Source organism: Apostichopus japonicus, chromosome 7 (assembly GCF_037975245.1).
Source record: "Apostichopus japonicus isolate 1M-3 chromosome 7, ASM3797524v1, whole genome shotgun sequence".
Taxonomy (NCBI): domain Eukaryota; kingdom Metazoa; phylum Echinodermata; class Holothuroidea; order Aspidochirotida; family Stichopodidae; genus Apostichopus; species Apostichopus japonicus.
This window is the reverse complement of record NC_092567.1, coordinates 14,938,271-14,964,280: the sequence shown is the minus strand read 5'-3', so window position 1 is coordinate 14,964,280 and position 26,010 is coordinate 14,938,271. Positions and strand designations below refer to the sequence as shown.

The window sequence follows — 26,010 nt, the reverse complement described above, 5'->3', positions numbered from 1 at the left end:
CCTTATAACGTTTTTTTTATAAGGTCAAAACTAAATTACCCTCCCAACAATTCTTTAATGTTTCTATGACAATGGGCCATTTTCCATTGAAAAAAAGTGCACATACCACAGTGCCTCCTGGGGTGCTACACTAGGCATTACAAAATTTTTCTTTTTAGTAAAATATTTTAGACCAGCTTACACCCCTCCCTCCCCCTTACCCTTTGCCACAACCCACCCTTGTTCAGCTCTTTAAGCTCTAAGACGGACCCAGAGAGTCCCACATAACACTCACCCCTCGCCGGGATCCAGTACCAGCCCGACGGGCTGCGAAATGTTCCGCCAGATGAGTACCCTACGGGAGTAGCCGTCCAATCGGGCGACCTCGATTCGTCTGGTGGTCATGTCGCTGAAGTAGATGTTGTGAGCTATCCAATCGACTGCCAGACTGGTCGGGTTCTGTATGCCAAACTCTATCACGTCTTCGTGACCTGTCCCGTTCATGTAGGCCTTGCTGATTTTCTGCAAAGGAGGAGGAAAGACGATTCGTCAAAGACATTAAACGCTATTACGTGAAGAAGCATATGTTAGAAGGAAAGTAGTCAGATATTTTCAGAGCTGATATTACCTTTGACATCTATTTTTTGCATACCTCTCATCGTACCCCTCCACCCACCACATCTCCCCAACCTCCTCATCCCCTCTCCACCCACTCAAACCCCCCCCCTACCCCTGCCTCCACTCAACATTCTCCAATGTAAACAGATTTAATTTGGTAAAGTTTTACCTAACCATCTAGTCACTGATATTTACACCAAACATATTTGAATTTTGACATCTCTCATCCCTCCCCCACACACCCCTCAACCACCCCCCCCCCCCCCTCCCTTACAAATTGATACTGAAGGATTTAAATTCAGAAATTTACCTTAACTTCCTGGTCACTCCAATATATCGTACTGTCTGTAAAGTCAAAATCTAAAGAATTGGCCCTCTCGACACCGGTGAGAGGTATTTCCACCTTGTTGTACGTGGTCTCAAGGGATATCCGTTGTATATCGTTGCTGAAACAGAGGAGCAGGAACGCTTCCGGGAGGATGCAGGTTTGGGCATCGCCTAAGATTTCCATACCGGTCGGACAGGAGCAGATGTGACCAGACGGCCGGTAGAAACAGAGATGACTGCAGCCGCCGTTGTTATCAGCACATGGATTGGTACCTGTTAATACGTGAAGAGAGAATGCAAAGAGATTAGCCTAAAGATTGACTCAAAGCGATTTATCTGTGTAAACAAATCTCACATGTGAACATGAAAGTTCACATGTGAACATGGATCAAGCGACTGATAGTCATGAGGTAGCCTAACTATTGACTCGAAGCGATATATCTGTGTAAACGACACTCACACGTGAACATGAAAGTTCACATGTGAACATGGACCAAGCCACTGATAGTCATGAGGTTCGCTTCCTCTTCTATCAAGACCTCACGATCGTTCCCCTATTTTACTAGTAATACCTCAACATACCTCAACGACATGAAGTTACTCACCTGATATTGTAATTGACATTAGTTGCCACCAGATCCATTAGGTTTGCTATCTCTTCAACGAACGCCTCTTGACCCTCCCCTATTTCACTAGTAATACCTCAACAAACCTCCGTGCAATGAAGTTACTCACCTGATATCGTATTGACATTGGTTGTAATGATGCCCATGAGTTCAGCTATCTCTTCAACCAACACCTCATGATCCTTCCATGTTTTTACCTCAACAAAGAAATACCTCAACATACCTCTCATGTCAACAAGTTAGTTACCCGATACTGCGTTGAAATTAGTGGCCACGAGGTCCGCTATCTCTTCAATGAACACCTTATGATCATCCCATATTTCACTAGTAATACCTCAACAAACCTCAGTGCAATGAAGTTACTCACCTGCTATCGTATTGACATTGGTTGCCACGAGGCCCATGAGGTCGGCTAACTCTTCAATCAACACCTCATGACTATCTCCGGTCTCCTTATGGCACCTCTCAATAGTTCTTGATTGCCAATCTGTCCAATAAATGTACTCGCCTAAGAAACAAAAAAAAGGAAAATGTTTTCACGTTCACTTCAGAAACTAAAGAAAATAAGGCAGCTGGCCCCAACTTGTTATTAAAATCTTGCTACATTCTAGATTGTAATGCCAGTAAATACCAAAACTACTTTCAAATAAAATGATTAGAACATATTAACTAGCCGACCCTTAAATTTGGGGCCTTTTTCTTTACTTTTTATTCAGGATTGCTCACTTCTAAATGTTGCTATGATTTACTTTGATAAGAAAGAATATCCAATGAGGGGGGGGGGATTGTTTGGCAGCAAAACAGAGACAACAATTTCTGCAGTGTTTGATCAACTTTGCTGACTATGCAGGCGAATTGTCATTAATCACTTACGAAGGACAATGGCAGGTCGAAGGAATATTCCAGTGACAGGCAAAGTGTTACTTGGAGAGAGAATAGATAATATTCCACTAGGCTAGTTGAAACACTCCTCTACACGATAAGACCCTCTCAACGACACAATACAAATATCGATTGATGGACAAAATATCCCCAAGATTTTATCATAATTCAAGAAAACATGAATGCAGAGATACAAACAGAAATGGGGATTTTGACAAAATTTAGTGCAACTACAACATCACCTACTCTCCGAGGTGCATGCTATTTTCGTTTAGAGAAGGATTTCCATGAATTTATGAATATTCATTCTATAAATGCCACCACAGCCTCTTATCTATGGGCGCGCTGGGCCTGGTTTAGCTGCTGCCATGTGGGAGGGATTGTCTCTATGTTTGACAGCCTATCGCTGACCGGGGTAATATCGTTAAGCGCTTCGAGCCATTGGGAAAGGCGCTACGCTATATAGAAATATGAAATTATTATTATTATCACAGATAGGCGAGAGGCCGGAGGAGGAGGAGGAGGAGGAGGAGGAGGAGGAGGAGGAGGAGGAGGAGGAGGAGGAGGAGGAGGAGGAGGAGGAGGAGGAGGAGGAGGAGGAGGAGGAGGAGGAGGAGGAGGAGGAGGAGGAGGGGGTTTAGGTATTACTCACCCAGGAGTGAAAATCCAAAGACGTGTGGCGTAAAGTCTTTCTTCAATATACTTCTATTTTCTCCACTTAAGCCCATGAACTCTATTTTGTCCAGTTTACCATCGCCCCAGTAGACCAGGCCTGCTGCGTAGTCTATGGTGATGCCGTTCGGCCAGACCAACGAATCGTTGAGGAGAACTATCCGATCCGAACCATCCAGTGAAGCTCTTTCGATCTTGGGCGATGAACCCCAGTCCGTCCAAAACATCAGTCTAAAACAAAGGCAAGGAAAAACATGTATACAAACAGATTGATATAAAAACTGGAAGACTTTATACTGTTGTATAACCAAAATATAAAAATTTGATGTCAGTGTGGGATTGTTTTGTAAGGCCAAACTTTCATATAAGCTAATTGCTTCATAAAGAGTTTGTCCAGGTTGACCCTCCGATGCCCTGGACATCCTGTTAAGGTCTCTTCGCAATACCACAATTTGACTGTCCGAGATGACTGATCACCTGCGTTAGAAGTGTGGCCATGTGCTTTCACACAGGAAAAGCTTGTTTGTCCCTAAGACAATCACAAGGATAGTCATGTTGCCCAACAGAAACTTTGATCATTTCTTGATAAATACAAATGATTTTACCGTGAACAATTGCATCTGGCAATATAAAACAATTGCACGGATAGGAACTTCATAAACAGACAAACTGATGCAATATACTGCATAGTATTGTAATCCTGCGTTGTGTTTATAAGTCGTTTTTAAAGATTCCCCCTCACCCCCCACCCTTTCATTGGGTTAAATCAGCTTCAAGGTCACTTCGAGAACAGCTATAGAGTATTTATGATTGTGTGTTGCAGAAAGACACCTCTGTTGTAAAGTCTGTGTATTTACTGCCACGAGCATCATCTGAATCTACTCAAATTCATCAGTCGAGTCCTGCATCAGGGGTACACAACCTTCCCATTCTAAATTCCATTATTATTTCTGGCAAACAAAACATTAATACTATCTACCTCTTGCTCTAAGTTACCACATTTCCTCCTACCACTCCTCCAACTCCCCACCCCCCCCTCCACCACCCCGCCAACCACCACACATCCCCAGCCCAGGGATACATCCGATCAATCTAGACTAAATGAATCTCCTTCTGACAAAATCGAGCAAACTATCAATGACTTTTAGGTCTACTTTGATAATCCCAAGAGTAACAACCGTGGCTTGAAGTTTTCTCTACCCTGATTACTAAATCCTTCCTCAAGAAGAGATATATGCTATTTTCTTCTCCTGTTTACTTCTTGTTCGCAAAATATCTTCCGTTTGACAAAAAAAAGAAACTAGATTCCTAACTTCGCATCCTGCCTTTTGACATAATTTTTTCTTCCTGACTTCTCCTCACCGGTGGAGCTCAAGTAATTTCAAACATTTACTTTAATATCTTCTTCTTCCTGTGACATTTTCAAGCTACGACCTAAAAACAAAAACCTCGTCAAGGCGACCACTTAACTAACGAAGTGTTTAACATGTTCCAGAAAAGTTTGCAATGTAACACGCAACCCTTGTATTACCAGTTAAAGTAACACATGAGGCTCCGTGGGTTGGAAAACAAGACAAGAGGCAGAATCAAACATTGTTTTTTCATTTCCATACGATATATATCAAAAATTAATCATCAATTAACGTGCAAAATATGGCTAATTAATGAGTGACGAACCCGCACAATTTTTGTCACCTTGACACTGTTTGTTACATAAGTTTAAACCACATACCAATACCGACAACAACCAAATTAAAAATAAAAAAAATTGATACCATGAGGAGAAAATTTTGCTTTGCAAATGTAAAATGACAATTTACTAATTACAACCTCATAAACTGCCAACAAAATAATGTGAACTCTAAATTTCCCTGCGGCAGTAATGTGACTATGTCACTGGAAAACTTCACATATTCAAAGCAAACAGCTACTTTGAAGGAATCACTGTGTTTTCCACTCGATCTTATCTTCCTCAGTCAGTCTAGTGAGTCAAGATTGCCTGAAAGTTCACATTTTGCTTTTCTTTTTTTGTCATAAATTTTACTAAACATTGAACTACCCAAAATGTGAGAGCTAATAATCAAACCACACCACCCTTCTAGATTTCCTCATCAAAGCAACCACAAGTTATTTTAAGTGATTAACGATTCTATTCCATGCCAAATGTTTCCGTTGCCCAGACACTCCACAAAGCGGCAATTAATCAAATAGGAAATGTACAACATTTGAGTCATTCCTTTTTTTACTCGAAAGGAAACTCGAAGAGTTCAAGCTTAATAAACTGCATTGTTTGTTGTACTGGTTTAGATAAAGAATGTCACCAAAAATACACCAAAACTAACTCAAAAAGCTGATTTTTTTTTTTTTTTAAATTTCTATGTCACTTTAAGGAAGTATACGGCGAAGGTCAGAAGTACTTTTCCAGACCAATAGATATGATTTCTAGGCCACTTTATTGGCCAAACCAATAAATCAATACAATGTAGCTGTGTGTTCTGTGGAAGAAACCAATCAGGTGGCACAGTGTAAAAGAGACACCTTGAACTTGGGAGAGTAAACATGATGCAAACATAGGAGGAGGAAGAGGCGGAGGAAGATGAGGATGTAAGAGCGGTATTGATCTCGTTCGTCTACGGAACGATGAAAATGAAACACGACTACTATACCTCTTACGGTAAACTAATTTGACAATAATTGGGAAAAGCAGAAGAAATCTATTCCACAAATCGATCTCGTAGGTTTTAGCCTTGTTGGCCTTGAAAAGTGAAGAGCTATAGATTGGGGATATCACGAGATCGAGATTTTCGAATAGGAACGGTTACATTTTCTGGGTCACTTTCATGTGGTGGTTATTGATAGATGGTGAAGTTGTATACCATATGGCCGTATATAACACAGGGCAAGGAGATGATATGTACATAAATAACAATAATCTTGGAATCATGCTTTCACACATTTTCATTTCCCCCCCCCCTTTTTTTTTTACATGTTACAGAGAGCATTGTGGTCAAGTAGTTAAGGCAGTGTGACTTGTGATATAAGGCTTGCAGGTTCGAATCCTGGCCATATCGTTACGTTGTTTCATTGGGCAAGGCATTTTATCTCCATCGCCTCTATTCACCCAGGTGTGTAAATGGGGAGACCTGTGAGATAAACTGTTAGTTGGGCACTGTTTAGCTGCTGCCATATGGAGGGATTTTTTTATGTTTTTAACAGGGTACTATTGTTATTAGCCTTGAGCACCATTATCCGTGGATATGTCTGCACTTTATAAATCCTCAATATTATTATGATAATATTTTTTTCATAATCTAAGTTAGAAATGCTTCAAGGGTATGACTTGTGGTATAAAAAAAGTGAGTAACTTTTTTCTAACATTTATATCCAGGTTTTAAATCATCTTGGTATACTTTACCATAATCATCACATCAATTGTGGTCCTGTTGCCTGTCTTATTCCAAAAGAGAGTTTTTTTACAAGATTTATAATCTTTCTTTAAATATATACTTGAATACTAAATATCATATTCATAACAATAGACCATTGTGATGATAACAATGCACCATTTATGCACAAAGCGATATATATACTTTTTTCCTGTAGTCCTCAACTACACTTTGTTCTTACGTAAGTTTTTTCCTGAAAATCCTTCCCCAGGATGCCTTTGACATGAAGCCATCACTACTAATAGGTTTCCATGAATTATGTGTTCTGTCTGTCTGGATGCCCACCACAATTTCATGTTATGAGGGGGACATAACAGATTGGTAATCAAGATATCTCCAAGTGTGTGGTTTATTATTTTATTGTCTCCCATTATTACGGCAAGCTAAATCATTCATCGTGTGACAGTAAATGGCAACAGGAAAAAGATATTTGTCAGTTTCGGTTCCGCAAAAAACTGACATAGCCGATTAATGATATGATCTTTATGGGCCCAAAGTTAAAAAAAATATGATGTGATGTTCAAATATTGTAATTGAAAACATCATCATATTTGAATGCCAAATCTTTTAAATTTGAGATTTTCAATTGAAGACTGGAGACCACCCAAGGGGTAGGCCATAGGTAAGGTTTGTTACTTTTTCAGACAAGGATGAAACGGGTACTTCCTTTATGACTTCTGATAACAAAGTATTTACATCTTCACCAGGCAGCTGCTTAAACCAGTTCCTTCGCAAAACTCTCTCGCAAAGTTCTTTCACATGGAAAGCTAAACCAATTATGTTACAATTTAATATGGGAAAATGTACCAATTATGAAAACCCTGCTACAAAATAAATGAGACCACCAAAGCAGAAAACAGGAGGGGTAAAAAGCCATTGTCTTCAGGAAAACATTTAAGTATTTTTACCGAATTTTCCCAAATTCAGTTTGAACCCTAAACTTCCTGATCATGATAACCCTGGTTTTAATAGATCAAATTCAGCAACCGTCCATTATTTGCCACATTGGTTTTTTTTGTTTTTTTCCCTAGCTTTCCATCCAAGCAAGATTGGCAAACATTTTACATTTATATTCATTTCTAAAGCATTTGAAGCAGACAGCTTTGTAACCATAGTAACAATGACATTTCAACCAGCTACCACTAAGAAGTTTTCTGCCATATCACGAAAAGTCTAGAAGTAAATCTCCCCCTCCTATCCTCCCCTCATTCATTCCTACCCCCCCCCCCATAAAAGTGTTACTAGTTGTTAATTTGTCATTTAAAAATCTAATACCTGGTTATTCATAATCCCTGTTCTGTATCTTATCTTATCGGCAATTTCCTGTTTATGATATAACTAGTTTGAGAAAGACTTAAGGTGACTGACTGACTTCTGCTATAATAAAATATCTTGTCTTAATACTACCACAATGTTAGCAAAAATGTAATGTCCTTATTCTCCACAGGTGTGTGTATGTGTGTGTTAGACCATACATCCACCACCATGCAATCTTATTTAAGTAGCACTCGGTTGCCTATTGTAAAATCATTCACCGAATTCAAACAGGTGCATTTGCATGATGACAATCAGAAAGAAACACAATGGTACCTCCTGTAGTAGCATTTACAATGAACGAATTCCATGAGGACTGCCTTATAAATCTTTACAATTCCCAGTCTTTTCCTTACCCCCCCTCCCCTACCCCCCTCCAAACAAATAGCTTAGTAACATCTTTTTACACCTCCTAGCCTATCCTTCCCTTCTACCACCCCCCACTCCCCCCCCCACCTTTTTTCCAACCCTTTTTTCCAACCCTTCCAGCATGTACTAAAACAATCAATGTATTGTTTTACATGATGACTGCATTCTCTGCTTTGAACGACCAACGGACCCAAGCCCTCGTGACACGCGTGGCACGCCAAGCAGACAGAGCAACAGGTGAACTGAGCCCAGGGAACAGTTAAGCTCGTTCCAATTTTACAAGCTAGTCAAGCCCTCCAAGTATACCCAATTAACCTTGCCTGAACTTTGACCTGTTCCCAGAAACAGCTGTCCTGATAATCACTACAGACCATACCTACCTACTAGGAGACAGCAACAAGACTCATCATCGGCTAGAATGATGATGGCTTAATTTAATCTGTAACATCTCATCACCAGTAGTAACTCATAATAATAATAATAATAACTCCCCCATAGTAGCACTTAGTAGTAGCAGGTATGGTACAACAGCCAGTCCCACACAGCAGGGTACATTAAAATCGCCTGTCACTTAAGGCAGGAGCACTTACTACTTTATGCAGTAAACCATTACAGGTGGGTACAGGGTCACTCAGAGATATTAAAGAGTGATGAATGAGGGTAAGCAGGCACATGACTAGAATGTTGCCGCTCTGAGTCGGCCAAAGATAGGTTACAGTGCAGGTGAGACATCTGAAGTAACTGTGTGTAGTAAATTTACTTTGTTTTACATTATCAGAACCTAATTACCACAATAATCTGACATGGCTTTCATCCTATTTCACTTTCAAACTAAAAAAACAAGCAATTCTTTTTGGCAGGGTGAGTTTGAGTATGTACCCTACACCACCCAGGTGCTTTACGGGGTGAAGATAAACTGAGAGTCAGAACTCTTAATATGATCCATTCTCATTGTGCCCCCCCCCATACCCTCCCTCTCTGACCCTTCTCTTCTGACCACCCGGACGCAGAGAGGGTGACGGAGACTTACCCGAGGGCAGGATGAACTGCGATGGCCCGGGGTTTCTCCACGTCCTCTTGTGTTATGACTTTCCTAGAAGAACCGTTCAGTCTCGCCACCTCGATGGTGAAGGATAGAGAGTCTGTCCAATACATGTTCCGGGCGATCCAGTCGATGGCTATCCCATCTGGCGCACCGATGTTATCCTTGACGAGGAATTCAGCCACTGCGGAACGACAAAAGGGTGTTATTATTGAACATGTACTATACCAGAAAACGCATGACTTTATCAAAGCGGTCACGGCAATATGTTTTCATCGGATATGATATCCACATCAAGCAGAGAGAATATCCACAAATGATGACTTGACAAACCGTGAAATATTTTGCCACATTACATTTTTGAGAAAGGATTTAAATTAAAGTGAATAACACAAATTAGTGAAGTATTGCCGTTCACCTGAATTCCCAGACCAAGAAGTTAACTTCTTATACCCTACCCACGGTTATATTCTACGGTCGGTTTTTCCCATCGCTGCCCCCGAAACAAAGCTAAACATAACTGATGACAGTATCAAAAAGATTCATGATCGACATAACTACCAATCACCTTTATACAGACCCACAACACCCTTCCTTACCTCCCCCCCCCATCTTCCTCAAAATCTATCAATCTAGCATCTGACAGATACACGACACATGATGTGTGTCCGCGGTGCAGATTCTGACGTTAAATTCATATCGCTACGTCAAAAGTGACAGACTGTCACAATACAATGAAATTAACGTCCATCAAAATGTGTCACTTCTGTATACCGCGAACAGGAGTCGGAGAGCGGCGAGGCACGGATACGGAAATGTCAATCACTGCTAACGTGATTAATGTTGCGGGGGATCTCATTAACCAACAAAATAAAATAAGCAACGGGAAGTAAAACAGAATGCAGCCAAATTAAAATTCCATGTAATATTACAGTCAAACAATGTCCTCATCTCAAATAGGGCACCAAGAGTTTACACATAATTAACATGCAGAGACATGAATCATGTCGAGGCCATCACAGTCTTAAAGTGGATCGGATACATGTACTGTACTGTTCATACCAAACTGGGGGATCATTACATTTGCAGCGGCCATAACAATCTTGTGCATGGAGATGTGTAACACATCTTTTCCTTCCCTCCCCCTTCTCTATTTTTTGGGGGGGGGTTTGGGGGGTGGATGAATTAGGTTAGGACAGTCAAGGGACGCCCCACAAATACCTTTTGTGCTGATAACCAATTCTTTATACCGATTTGGTCATGAGATTGTGACAGCTTAAATTAACGCAGTATATGTAAAGCAATCACTGTCCCCGTTTCTTGCCATGACGTACGGAGAGTGAGGGTTCAACCCTACATTTCCCACCAAGGAAGGCTTACATTGTTCCAATGTATGGTTTCCTACATAGTTGTGTTCACTTCCACAGACCCAGGGTTACAGGTACTTTGAAGTCAGCCTCTATACATCATCATTTTGACCTGGCCTACATTCGTATGAGCTTTAATCCTAAGACATCCATTAATAGGGGAAAGCTGCCCTAGGAGACACTCGCCGCCTTTGTCTAGAAAACAGCAGGCTGGCCAATATGGTCTCCGGTAGGTGAGATCACAGAGCATCTCCTGAACGGATGATATATTTAAATTCTAACACCTCCTTTTCTTGTTTCTGTACGACTGTTATCGACAGACAATAGCGATGCCCTACTAAAATCTTGTGACTTTAACCCAATTAACTACAAATCTAAATCAATCGCAAACAACAACCGATGGAAGTTAACAATTAAGTAATATTAAATGGTCTGACAGATTGGGAATAAAGAAAAAACAGTAACCTATAGAAAAGCGAACAGCGGGCAAATTAGACCGAGATGTGCGATATCTAGACCAACACGGGACAAACAAAGCTCGGTCCTTGCGAAAAAAAAACTAAAAACTAAAAAGCACTACTCTTAAAGAGGATTGTTGACTCAATTGAATGAATGAAGAACTATTTCTGGCAAGGGTGAAAAAACAAAAATAACCAGGAACAACACAAAACTTTTGTTTATATCACTGGACCACCTGATGAGTGAGCAAACATGGCTTCAGGTGAACAGATTCTGAACTCTTCCTTCAAATGAAAGAAAACTGGGGCGAGTCAAGCCGTCTCCTTCTCCAGCATAGGTACAAAATGAGATTATTGTCCATAACTAAAAAAAAAATTACAACTTTTTTTAAATTTTATTTTTATTATTATTTTTGTTACTTTTTATGAAATATAGTATTAAGAGTTTGGGCTATTCTCTCCATGTAAAATATGTGCTGAAGTTACCCACTCACTGCCCACTTTAGTAGTATGTTTTTCTTGATTTTTTTTGAGGAACAGGGAATGATTGAGTGTTCAAAAACTGTGCGTACCAATTGTGAAGGCTCTTATAAAATACTACGGTTTCTGTGTACAATAACTGCTACACATCTTTGAACCTGTACGTAGCAGTTTGACCAATTTGCGGATACCAGATAAATTACACCCCCCACTCTCCCCCCTCCCCCACCCTCTTTGCTTTGATAAATTCATGGCAGATTTTGTGTTTTGGTAACCCTCTAGATGAATTTGGTGAAATCTGTTAACAAATCTACAAAAGCTGTTTGCAGCACCAAACATGTCTTGTAACATGTCACCCAGATCACCACCACCATCTATATCTATCTATGTGTCCAATATCCCTTCACTCCAGTATTAATATTTCTAATACAGTAGGCTGGTAACACATCTAGAGCAGGTTAAGATCATAACCTTGACCTCACCATCAGTATTCTCTGAGAAAAGACCAAACCTCAGTTGGGATTCTTGGAGCTGCTGTTGGACAGAGCAAGTTCATGGAGACTGCAGTCCATATTACTTACATCTACTGTAGTGTAGTAGTTATTTATCCGTTAGTCGATATCAGTTACTGCTTTGTTAAATATCTCTGAGGAGATTCTCTCTGTACATTCTTTCGAATGGGTTTCTTTCCCACTTTTTGAGGTTTTTATGCAGAATGGGGAAACCGTGCAGAAGGTATTGGCAGTGTTTTGAAAATGACACTGAGACTCGAGGTAGAGTGACAACAGCAATATTTAACATGATCCGCAAAGAAAATCACGTCCAGTAGGGTAGCTCACTTCTGAATGGTAGATTGGGAGGTAGGAGAAAGAGGGCGGTGTTCCAGGAAGTAGGAATAGAGGGCGCTGTGCTTGTAACGATTCCAGTCGTGTGACTTTAGAGAGATGGGAAGGGGTGCGAATGAAGTTTGGAAAACATTCAAAACTGACCGGTTTGGATATTTACGAGTGACGAGCTAACCCTGTCTCCCCACAACCTTAACACCTCGTTCTACCGTGCCTAGAATGAACTGGTAACCTTTTAGCACTGTGACCCTCTATGACCGGCTCCTCGGGTCAATGCCCTTCCTTCCTATGAGACCAATTCCCCATGAAGTTCGGAGACTAGAAGCGTAATGAAATACCCTTTCTCATGAATCTATACCATATATGATTTCTCAAAGTGTTGAAACTTTTGTGCCAACTGATATCAGAGTTGACACACTTTCATCCTTCCTGTACACAACTTTGTTAACAAATCTTCACCGTTATTATTATGGTAGAGTGTGATTTGCCCGATCCTGATCGATGTAACACATTTTCGTCGGCACGCAAACATCCAACTACGAACGTTCAACGGTTAAGTACCAGCTCCTAGCTGCTGTAGTGTTGGAGTGATGTGTATCTTCAAAATTGCTTTGACTTACTTAAGAAGTGACTCAGTATTTATCCTTATGACTAAGTGCGATTATCCAATGACTCTTAAATGTGGGTCATCCACTGCACCGAATTGCTTTGTCGGAACAATTGAATAGGATCGATAACATCCTATCGTACCTCCCTCACCAGCTAGGAGTCCCTCAAGCCACTAGAAACCAGACCAAGTAACACCCACTGACTCTTCTCAACTGTATGTTTGTTGCATGTTTACAAACAAACCAATCCCCATCTTTCAAACTTTGAAAAGTAATGTAGGGGAGAAAAGACAGAGTCTGGTCCGAATACTTTACATTTACGTTAATCTACAATATTAGCCAATTCAAGAGACCTTTACAAAGATTACAACAACATGAATTAAACCAAAATAGTGGACACCTAACAAACATTGCCAGGGGGAGCAGAAAATAGGAGAGAGAGAGAGATATCCACTGTGTTGATAGATCCTTCCCAATTTACCAGGAGGTTATAACAGGAATAATTCAATTGCTCTTCAAACTCTGCAGGAGTGATTATTTTACTATCCATTGCTATCAAGGTGAAACCTTTATCCTGGTAATTTGCTGTTGGAGTTGTCGCCTAGCAACAAGGTGCCTGCCATCCTCCAAGGGGCAAGACGAGATAACCTAAGGTCATGAGGGGTGCAGAACTTGAGAAATTGGCACAGTCAGAGATACATTCTTAGCCTGATTAGGTTATGGGGGTACTAGAAGGGCCAAAAGAAAAAAAATATGAAAGGAAAAAAATGGGTAGGTAGTAAGTAATCACACAGACAGTTTTACACTACAAAGTAATGGTGGTTTTATCAAGAAATAGAAACATTGATGAATTGTGTGTTCAAAACAAGAAAATGTATATATAGAGAGCATCATATTCCACCAGCTACGGTAGCTAGCGTGCAACAATATCATGTAAAAACTAAATAGAATTTTAAATGAACCATAAAATTATGCTTGATATATTGCAAGCTTCCAACAAAATCTCACTAGCAACAAAGGTAAGCAAGGCACTAATTGCAAAGAATTTAAATAAATTCAAGTTATTTTTACCTTCAACAACAATAAAATCTTGCAAGTTTGGGGGTTTACAAATTTTGTCTCATAAACGATTGAATATGGTATTGTTCTATGTTGCAAAGATTGCCATACATATCGGTATTTCTATAACAATTTGTCCAATTTCCACAAGTATTTTGCTCTTTAGTACGTGATAAAATTCTTTTCTCTCCACAGGGTGATGCTTTCCTTCCAATGACGCATTAAGGTAACATTGGCATACCAGTATGGGAGGACGTACAAATACCAGCGGTAGTTAATAGTTAAATACTACCAAAGTGAAACAAAACAAATGCTGAAACAATGCATGATAATTCTAAAATAGTACACACTATTAACAAGTAAATATTTGGATTATATTACCATAATCTACGGTAAATATTCATGTTAACTATTCTTATGGGGATCCATTCACAGTTTTAGCTATACTTCTGTGTAGGTACTAGTTCTGCGACATTTGAATGTTTATTTTTTTGGTATGTATACCAGAATATACCAGCACTGCTAGTGCTGTACTATTTACACGGCATCTGTGAAAGCTGGTTTCTTCTATCAACTGCAATGAATTTCAACCAGGTACGGCTTTATGCACCATTTGTATTCATTTCTCTTTAACTCAAAATACCCGAAAAATTGACTGGTTTGGGCATTTATGGAGGACATTATTTATCTGTCTCCTATACATACATACACTCTATGATCAACCCTAGCCTACCTAGCCTAAGAACAGGTAACATTCTTGCACTACACCCCCAATGATCCTCTCTACGGACACTGTCCTTCCGAATCTACCATTTAGAAGCCTATACAAGCTTGTTTCCAGCAGGATTTTCAAGCTTCTTTTCACACCAGGTTTTTCACTCTTGGGGGACTGTTTTTGAAGTCAAAAAGAAGTTTGTGTCAACTAGTATTACCTACTATAAATCACTGCATAAGAATCCTTGACTCCCTACATAAGTATCCTTGAATTTTCCATGTTTCTGGATGCATGTATGTTTCCCTTTAGGATCGCCCCTCACATGTAGCTTGTTGCATATGTACCAGTTGTGCAAAAGTGTGGTACATTAGTTCTACGTGCAATTTCTTCACATGTTGTTCTTTTGTGTTCCCATTTTAATTAAGTTTAATGTGAAGGTTTCGCTATACTCGTCTTGTAAAGCCAGGTTTTTCCCAAGCGGGGCCTTCTGGGGTCCCGAGCATCAGAAGTTAGTGGCCATTTTGAATCACCCACTTAGACTGACAAATTGTCATTTAGTCTTAACCGAATCATGGATGGCCACTGCAGTAGAATAATTACCTCATTGCAGATGTAATCATCTACTTCTAGACGAGTCGGTAAAACTTTTATCGACGAGATTCAAAATCAAACCGCACAAAACCGTTAATAGAAATAGCCACGTCGACCACTTACCTGTACCGTCCAATTTCACCCTCTGTATTGCTTTCAATTCATCGTCCGTCCAATAGACGTAATCTTCGACTGGATCGTAGTCGATGGCGATGGCGTGCTTCACGTCTTTGACTGGCAGGATGATTGCGGTGTAGTCGGGGGTATCCAGGGATATCCTTCTAATGTCTACCCGCCTCGCCAATAGTAGAATATCCTGGGAACCTGAAGAACCACAAAGATAACAAGAAATTAATTCAAAGTACTAGTCAACGTTGTAAGGACACCTTGGTGGGCGCCGGCGGTGCCGTTCGGAGACCTGCCCTAGTCCAGTAGAAAAGCAGGATGGAGCCCCAAACGCGCTACGAAAGTTACAACAATTAACAATCAGGGACGTGTAAGCTTGTGTCCACAAAAAAATAAAACAAAATATAGAAGTTCTGTAATGCCCAATTATGTAACTTGTCCTAAAACAACACAAAATGGTGACAAATGACTGAAATGTAAAGAAATAACAATGTTGTAAAATGTGGTTTAATACATTGAGATATTGTTTCACTGTCACACTTGGGGAATGTGTGTAGGTGTTTTATGTGTGTGTGTACAGTAAGGCTAGGTGGATTGAAGTGCCCATCTGTTGAGGTGAGAGACATGGCAGAGAGGTACTGTAAGAAAACGAGCCACAACTTAGTATAATAGATTGCTGTGTCTTCAGTAATCAGACTGTAAGCTTTCTTTTCATCGAGCTACCCTTTAAGTGCTACTCTAAAACCTAATGTAATTAATTTATTAAAATGCATAATTTTGGCAGGTAAGAGAGGAGGAGCAAAGTAAATCAGCTTGTACTCATTGACTCCTCATTCTAGGACAGGGTTCAATCTTCATTGCACTACAATGGTTCAATATTTTATCAGTTTCCTAACAGACAAAAAGCAGCAAGCCCTTACTTGGTTGTCATATTTCTTCCTAAACTTCTAAAAAAAAACTCTACACCCATTTTTTTCACCATTGATCTACTGTGGGAGCTCAAAACTACCTGCAAACTACTTATTATATGCATGGGTCACAACTGTGCTAGATTAAAGAGTTGACCCTAGACCCAGGGTGCATGAATCTACCTGCTGTCTCCTCTTCCTGTTATTCAAGCCGATTTGCCTTGCCAAAATTTATTTTTAGGCACAAAAAGTCGGCGAAATCTGAGCAATTTTCAAATTTTCTCTGACATCTTCGTATTTTGTACCAGAAGCCTGCTGTATAATACCACATCTACAGAGAACATATGGATCATCGAAAGTTTCAAACTATACAGAATTGTTCGTGTTATGACTGAAAGGGATTTTTTAAGGGAGTCGTAAAGGACTAATGGCATATAACCAATGGATCAGAGTCATAAACAACCAAAACCTCAAAAATTACTGGCATCCAACAATTAAGATTGTCAATTTTTCCTTTAAAGGAGGATTTAGCAATCGATTCTGTTCAATTTTTCAGACATTATTTTGATATCATCATTATAGAGCAGTGTATTAATTTACTAAGCTTGTCTATCAAAAGTTTGGTTTCAAAATTTATGAAGAACAGTCAAGAATATATTTAAAAAATTTCCTAGTTTGCTTTTTCCACTTGTTTAAAACTAATGAAATGGGAATTAGAATTTTCTGCTTTTATGCAAAGATAGAGAGAGGGGAAAAAAACAATCATTTATTTTCTGTAAATACAATGAAATACTTCCTCCAAACAAAGAATGACCCCTAATTGAATATCTAGAGGATACTGCTTCTTTCATTTACTTCAGCATCATACATTAAAATCACACTGTTATCATCCAACAAAATGAACTTGGTCGATAACTAACGTACCGATATTCTGGAATTGATGAATCATTGAACCTTTATGCAGAGTCTAGCCCTGTTGAGAAAAGTGTCTGTAATAGACAGCATAAAAACACATCCTCACGCTACATGTTTGCTTTGCTTAAAGTACAATCAAACTCTCATGCTAGCTTGCAAGGTTTTATAACAAGACATCAAATCCAGGCAGACTTAACCGAAAATGACTCATACGGATTCTTTACTTATTTCAACACCCAAGACGCTATTTTTTGCTCAAACCATCCCTGAAAAGCCTGCATTAATTCAAAACAAATATTTGCTGATATTTCTGCTAAGTGCTACATTGAAGCAAACCGACATAGCGGTTAGTTAGTAAGCATTTAATTTTAACAGAGATTGAAAAATGTTGGTTTTCAGTGGGTGGATATGTTATTACTTCTGTTACAACACAGCCTCAGTCTTTTATGAAATGAAGCCGCTACATTTTAAACTAATATCTAGATCAAAAACGATTTTGATGAAATATGCTGAGATTATTCAAAATCCGAACAAAAACCTTGCAACTTTCTCACGCTAACTACTGGTATCCTTCAAGTCACCAGGATGAAAAATAACTAGAGATATTTCGCTGCAAAAATGCAAAAACAACCCCACAAATATGGATTTCAAACTTCGGAAATGCTCCAATGAGAAAGAAGCGGACACAGGCAGCAGTGACCTAGTGTCATCATGTTTTACAATTAAGTGAACTCTTTGTCGGAAGAATTATAAGGAGGGCAGAAGACCAGAGAAGCAATGAATGAATAATAATATGGTCTCCACAGGTAGAGTGTAACGGTTGTTAGAATTCTGGTAAGCCAAGAGCCTTTTAAAATTGTTGACTAGAAAGTTCCCAAGGTTCAAATGAAGTACTCTGAAGTGTCTTCTAAATAGATCCATTTAGACAAAAAACTAACACCTAGAGACAATGTAGAAATACCAAGAGGCGGCGCTATGGTGAGGGAGCAATTGCCACCCCAGATTTTCCTCTTGCCTGCCCCCCCCCCCCCAGTTTCCCCCCAATGAGATCTGCTACTTACCCAATATATATAGAACTAAACTAATCGTTTGTATTAGAAACAGTTTTCAATACATTAATGTGAAAAATAGTCATTTCCTGCTTAACACCCTCCCCCACCCCTCCACCACCCACCCCTTCCCACACCTTCCCATCCCTGTGGAAGCCCGACTTACAAACGACCATTCCTATCTCATTTTGTACGTTTGAGTAATCGGTGCATGCCATATAGAAATGTACAGAGTAAATACCGAATAGAAAGAGCTGGGCTTGAATGAAATGAATAATACCTTGGGTATGAAAGAGGTAAAGGTGAATGAGTCTGTTCCAAGGACAAATAAAGTACCTGAAAAGGAACCACTTTAACTTTGAACACTGACGATGACAAACAAAGGCCGGTTTGGTGTCACTGGATGATCAGCTATCTTTGTCAAATTTCCCCGGGAGATAGCTAATCTGTCACGGTGTTTGCACATCTTACTCTATGCTAACATTCAAACTTTGACTGACAACGTCAACCTGTCCCTCAAGTTTCCAGAACGAGAATAATTTTTTTTTTATTATATTAAATACACATTATGTTGCGTTGCAATTTTTTTTTTTATTTGAACTGCTACTGAAGGAAAGTCAACAGATGTAGTGATCCTTCAAAACTTACGTGAATTGACAGTTCGCGCCAAAGTAAGGATGACGCATCATCATCAAACGTATTATTATTATTATCAATTGTTGTTCTACTCTCGACGTTTTGGCCCGTTAACCCAGAATTCAATGCACACCCACATTTGTACCTTATGAGTTATCACTTCAATTGATACCATTTAGTGCACTAAATTTAAAATTAAAGCAAAAAAAAAAAAAATCTGCAGTCACAATCTAGATGAAACATCCTCATATGAAATCAGTAGATCCTAATAATTAACTGAATATGTATGAGCATTTAATTTACCTACATCCCCCACCCCCACCCCCCACCCCATGACCACAGCACTCTCTTTTGACAAATGAGGATGGCAAGCAAAGCCTATATGCCAGACAAGGAGGATGGACCATATGAAATGGCTACCAGATAAAACCTTAGACCAGGGTTTCCCTAACTTTATCCTCCCACGAAACCCCCTGTGGATGTCAGAGTTGTCCTCGAACCCCCAACTTTTCGAGACATGATCTGAGTCATTATTATACTATTTATACGCATTACAGTGCTTCGTAAAAGATCAAGTATCACATGCATGGTATGATACTACTATGGCAACATACAGTATGTATGGAAAGCAAAAGAATTTGTTGATAGGTAAGACTTTTGTACATTACTAAATTATATGACATATCAGATGTTAGCTCTACAGAAAGTACTCTAGATTTGACTTTCAGAAACGTCTCACGAACCCCCTTGGATGGACTCATGCACCCCAGTTAGGGAACCCCTGCCTTAGACATAGTACAGCAACAATTATGTGATTTTAAGAGTGCAGGTCAGCTACTAATAGCAGGAATCAAATAACCTGGGTAGATCAAACTTACATCTCAGTGAATTACAGTATGCATCATTTAAACAAAGGATAGTATATGTAACTCATGGTCTAACAAGATCACTCAAGTTAATTCTAAACACATTCGGCATCATAACACATCTAAACATAGGTCATAAACATAATCATATTCATAAATTGCATCATTACAGGTTGCTGGTATGGTGCCATTGTTTGTGAAGAGTTTCATCATAAAACAATAAAAGTTGATCTACATGCATGTTGGTAATATATTGCAAGAGCTAGATATGTAGAAATGAGTGATATGAAATGTTGTTCTGTTTTGTTTCTCTGTTTTGTGGGTGTTATTTTGCAATTTTTTTTGTGTTTCATAATTTTATATAAATTTCTAAACCTTACCCAAATCTAGAGCAAAATGTTTTCCATCCCTCTATGATCCCTATAGGTTTTATAATATCTACACAGAGGCATGGTGCCTTAACAGTGCATGGTTGATTAGTAATCTACCGCCTACTAGGCATGCTAAATTGCTGTTAAAAGTCAATGTTCCTCTTGAAACCATGTACCTACGTCCTTACATACACACTGTTACCATATTGTTCTAACTACTACCTACTATATAGTGTTGTAACAGAATGCATTATGTTACTGTATATTTTGCATTAGTATGTAACTTTGTGTCAGCTCTGATCGAACCATGTTAATATTCACACATAGTGGGATACCCTTCGATCTAACTAAGGCTTATACGGTTTACGATCATTCAATTTACTATTAAGTTGCAATTTATTAACATATTAATCCAATACAGGAAATTGTGTGTCCCATACTTTCATTGCTTCAATGTTACATTGATAAACCTAATGCCTCATTTCTGGTACATTATCTTTCCTGTAACCATTATATATATTATATATGTATGTCCGTGCAAGCAGATTGTGGTGGCAACTCTAAACGTGGGGCATCAACAACTTTCGGTTGATAGAAAGTGGTCGATCATCGGATCAGGACTGTGTTTACCGTTATCAGATCACAAGGCAGAAATGGGAGTGCAATTTATTTGTGGAGGCAGGTAAGTCCACAGCATCGTAGATCATGTAATGTTACAGCCTGATACCAACCTGTACCTTGGGGAAGGTGTTAGAGATCATAAGCAAAACATCATTTAGTTTTTTTTGTTTTTTTGTTTTTTTTTACATCATAACATCATTTAGATTTTTTTTTTTTTAAACATTAACATCATTTAGTATTTTTTTTTTTTTACATTAACATGAAATTAAACAGTGTCGCCAATTTTAACAACCTAGTAAACGGCTGACTGGAAGATCAAAGACATTGAACATGATGAATAAAATATTGCGGGCAGCTGCGTCTTTAATGACTGGGCGTTGGGAATTTAACACTGCAACTTCTCATCCTTTTACTACAACCTTTTGTTATTATTCCCACATGAACAGAAATCCAACACTCATTCAATCACCAAGTGTTGTACTATCACCAACTTGAACTTTGGTACCTTTTTTATTGTCTTTTTTTTTTGAAAATCTTTAATGTTGTTCAAGCAGTGATTAATGTAATCTTTAACGATATACCCATGACTAGGTGGTAAAAGGAAACTTGAAGTCTGTCAACAGGCTAATCAGAAGGGGGGGGGGGGTCTGTACAGAGGAGCTATCCACTAGAGGAACATTCTGTTAATAAACTCATTTAAAAATACATACTTAGGAAATAACATGAGGTGAATGCCCCTCCTTCCATTCTAGTCCAAAGCAAGTTTCATTCATTGTCAGATAAGAGTTATGAAAATTTGAAAGAACAAATCCCTGACGATGCGAATTACATACTATCAACTATATTATGATGTAGGACTATGGATTGATTCACAGACAAGGAAAAGGAAATGTGCATAAAATAAATTCAGTTTGGTCCTATATATGAGTGCCACTTTTAACATTGTTTTCTGGAAAAAATGGTTATTTCTGGTGAAATTCTGGTAAAATTGTTTTCTGGGGTTTGTCTTGTATTATTTCGAAGAATTGGGATGATGCATACTTCAAACATTTGGGACCTTTCTGGGAATACTTTATCCATACTTTGTTTTGTCAAATTGTTATACAAGTGTAAAGTAGTATAGCATTTTGCTACACATGAACTATAGTATTCCATAAGGGGGATGGGGGAGGGGGAGGGGGATTTTAATTCCTTTGAAAATGCTACACAAAATTTGAACACTTAATTATTCTCCACACTTAATTATTCTCCACCTACGAAGGGCATATGTTGCTGACATGGTTTGCTCATTCCTCTTTTCCCTCTGGCATGTTTTATTTACATGTATGTAGATTACAAAACTCTTAATTTGACCATGAGTGCAGGTAAACATAATTTATACGGTATCCCATAGGAACCTGCTAGATGCAAAAATTGTCACCTCGAGGACTACTATACAACTTCAAAGATGTTCAGGACTTTTCTCTTTTCTTTCCTTTTTAACACAGAAAACATAGTATTTTGTAAGTGACAAAATCTGGAGCCTTCAAAACTGCTGCGTAAAACTATGAACAGCGAATTTATTCCCTTGTAAACGCATCATTCTGGATTTATTTGGTAAAATTACAGAAAAATATGGCGACCACAGATAGCATTCTCATATGCCTTATAGTTCAAACTTTTCAAATGTCAACCTCCAATTTCCCTCTTGAATTCACCATTTTCAGAGTCTACAAAAGAACACAGTAGAGCCAGAATGAAGAAGAGCAAGAGTGTGGTAGTAGTGTAGAGACAGGTGAAGTGTAATGCGACATTGTACTTACCATCAGTGCAGGTTCTACCGTCGTCAAGGAGACGTACCCCCGTAGGACAAGCACAAGAGAAGAAAGGTGAACTCGGTGACAAAAGACATAAATGAGAGCAGTTACCATTTCCTTCGCAGGGGTTTTGGTCTGCAAATCAAAAGAAATGTTCAGTTTAAATTTTTACATATATATTGAGCAATCTTGACTGCGTAAGACTAATCCCCAAAACTCACTGGTTTGGGGATTTACGAGCGACGATACTTACCTGTCTCCCACTCCACAATTGCCCTTCCTATGTACCAAACTACACATTTGGAAACGTTTTAGCACTGGGCCCTCGCTCCCTGGGCCACGCCCACTAATTCTTCCTTCCGAATCTACCACCCGGAAGTTACTACACATGATTTTCCGCAAAATTATCGCTTGTGATTTATACGACTATTTTTGCATTTTTGGAATTCATCTTCGGATAATTCGACTACTGAGACCTTCTTTCGTTTTTTTTGCTGTACCAAGAAGAACTCATAAGTATCCTTTTATTTACGTACAATTTCTGATTGCATGTTTCTCTCCATTCGTGTGTTTTTTCCACTTCCTCGTTGTACGTTTTTGTATGTACAGGTACCGGTAAGAGAGGAGCGAAGTAAATAAACAGAAATCATTCCTAGGAGATCAAAGAACCCTACGTGAGATGTTGAAGTCCAAAACGGACATTTAAGAGAGTACCCAGAGACAAAATTAGGAGACATTTAAAACTGCTACACAAAATATGCACACTATCATGATTCACTGGCAGTATTGCTAAGACTTTTCCAGTCTAGCAGCTTTAGGAAGATAGGAAATTTGCATATATATTACGGTTGGAGACAGGTAAAGAGAGGAGCAAAGTAAAAATTCTAAAAAAATCTTCCATAGCGATAGTACCAACAACTTACCTCTGATTGGTTGCCTCTCAGGTGTATATACATGAATATCCATTGGATAAAATAAATCGGTCAAGACTGGATTGCGCAATCGTCCTGTGTATTTATCGCAGGCGTGTATCGAATTGGTCTCCCAATCCGTCCAGTAGATAGTGTCTCTGTATAAGGATAATGCAAACGGGTGTGGCGTGATATCGTCCACTAGTAACGTTCTACCGCTGCCGTCGAACCGGCAGCTGTGGATATATTTAAGCTTAGCGTCCGTCCAAAAGAGTCTGGAAGCGTTATAATCTACGGTAAGCCCGTTGGGCCACTGTATGTGATCGTCAATTATTACAGTTCTTTCCGTGCCGTCCATACCGGCACGCTCAATCTTTGGTTCTTCTCCCCAATCGGACCAAAATAAATACCTGCGGGGAAGAACAAAAGTATGATAGTAGTTTAATTATAAGCAACGCAGAAATAGTGTTATAAAGTAGGTCTATAAATGTGTGACAAAAGTAGTAGCTCTAAACATGTGCAGCATTGTTTATGAAGGCGGTATTCTGCGTCCGGGACGCAATGTTTTAGCCAGGGACGTTAAAATCTTCAAATCGCTTGCCGTCCCGATGCAAATGTTTTTTTTTTATTTGAGAAACAGACCAGAAATACACACACTCACAACTAGGTCTATATATGCAAAACATAACAAATTTTTTAATGAACTTCTTTTTTCTTTCTTTCTTTCCCTTCAAACAACCACAACTTCTTTTTCTTCAAGGAACCAAAATTTCTTCTAATCCTACAAGATGAATGAACAAACGTCTTTTGTGAAAGAATTTCCCAGTGGATTTACTGTATACCATCAACACATCTATGTATGCCTGTCATAGACTAAAAACTGAAAGCTTTTAGGGATATTAATCTTAATTACAGTTATACCTTGGAAGAAATGGGTACAGAATTTATTCTAATTTACACCTCCTAGGGTGTACGCTTTACGTATAACAGTAGGTCAATGACTTCATTGTAGACCCCAGCAAGTCCTTCTCCAACATGCCCTGTTTGTCATCCAATCAATAAAAGATATTTACCAGAACATGACTACCATCTCCCCCCCTCCCCTCCCCCCTGGCTTCTTTAAATCTCTTTTCACAAAGATTTTTTTAACAAGACAGTCTAATGCCTCTTTACGATTGCGAGCACATTTCTGAAATTTACCCGACGCATAAAAAACCCTGTGCCTCCCTGCTAGTGGTACAAGACAAGAGTAGTAAACGTCGGAGTTGGCCATCGTACACGAGGCTCAACTTTGACAATTCATACGGCTCTAAAACCGAGGCTGAGTGACATTTAAGACTTTACTCCTGCAAGGTAAAGAAACTCTGGAGATGAGGGAAATGTCTGTTTCATCTTCCAGAGTGAAGAAGCTGCAAGCTTCAAACATAATTTGGCAATTTGTCATATATATACAAATATATTTGTACAGAATACACAGTATATTATGCTGAGTCACTAGTGGATGATCTTTTGAAGAAGATCATGTGACTAAAAGTGAAAGAACGGGGATGATACATATCAATTTCTTTATTCCAGTATAAATTACAAAATTTATAAATAGGACACATAATAATGATACACAAAAGAAGTAAAATGTACAATCATGAAAGCATGAACAAATAAGAAATAAGATGGAGGATTAGAAGTTTATTTTATCATCTATTTTTCATATTCATCATCATTAATTTCATTCTCTATTTTATCATCATCAGAAATTTACTAAAGCAGTTATTAAAGAAAGGAAATTGTTTATCTCATATAAATGTTGCTCCTATAGGTTAGCAGTTTCCTCCTCCTCTCCCTCCATCCTGGGACCCACTGCACACTTGCCACATCCTTTTTTTGGGAAGGGGAAGTTGGGTGGGATAGGGAGGGTTGGGGAAGGGCCGAAGGGGTTTGCTTACTTAAGTCCCAACTGTTTAACACATACTGAGAGCAAGACTATATTCACTCAAATTAATTTGACAGCATGAATACAGAATATGATTTCAAAATGTTAAACAAACTGCTCATCTAACTGCCAAAAACCTGTGTCTGTATTAAATGTTAACAAAAGTAAAAAACTGACGGTTCCAGTTCTGAAGAGATCTTCTTCAGAGGCAAACAACATTTCATCAACTGACAGAGGCAGGCTACAAGATTTATTCAAAGCATTTTTTGTTGTTGACATAAATACTGTAGGACACAGCCCATCTATTCTCAGCTACCACACTCAAAACTGCAAGACATCACCCACTTGAGTTATTATGGGTAAACCTTCAGAAGAACAGCAACCATTCATTCCCTGACCTTGAAACCTGACTTAGGATACTAAAGCACTCACTATAGACTGCCCATTTCAAACAATTTGATTTAAAAAAAAAAAAAAAATTGC

At 38.9% G+C, this 26,010-nt stretch overlaps 1 protein-coding gene and 1 long non-coding RNA gene across 2 annotated transcripts in view; one reads left to right on the top strand and one right to left on the bottom strand.

The window, feature by feature from the left end:
- LOC139969428 (uncharacterized) overlaps positions 1-26,010 on the top strand; it is a 125,505-nt gene that overhangs the window by 58,697 nt on the left and 40,798 nt on the right. The gene's annotated exons all lie outside the window — the stretch shown is intronic.
- LOC139969424 (low-density lipoprotein receptor-related protein 6-like) overlaps positions 1-26,010 on the bottom strand; it is a 72,371-nt gene that overhangs the window by 20,251 nt on the left and 26,110 nt on the right. Inside the window, exons 3-10 of the mRNA XM_071974371.1 lie at positions 23,610-24,007; positions 22,693-22,821; positions 15,522-15,722; positions 9,264-9,459; positions 3,085-3,335; positions 1,918-2,058; positions 908-1,197; positions 275-501 (exon numbers count right to left, since the gene is read on the bottom strand). Of these exons, the coding sequence (XP_071830472.1) occupies positions 275-501; positions 908-1,197; positions 1,918-2,058; positions 3,085-3,335; positions 9,264-9,459; positions 15,522-15,722; positions 22,693-22,821; positions 23,610-24,007 (1,833 nt within the window). The remainder of the gene's footprint in view (positions 1-274; positions 502-907; positions 1,198-1,917; positions 2,059-3,084; positions 3,336-9,263; positions 9,460-15,521; positions 15,723-22,692; positions 22,822-23,609; positions 24,008-26,010) is intronic.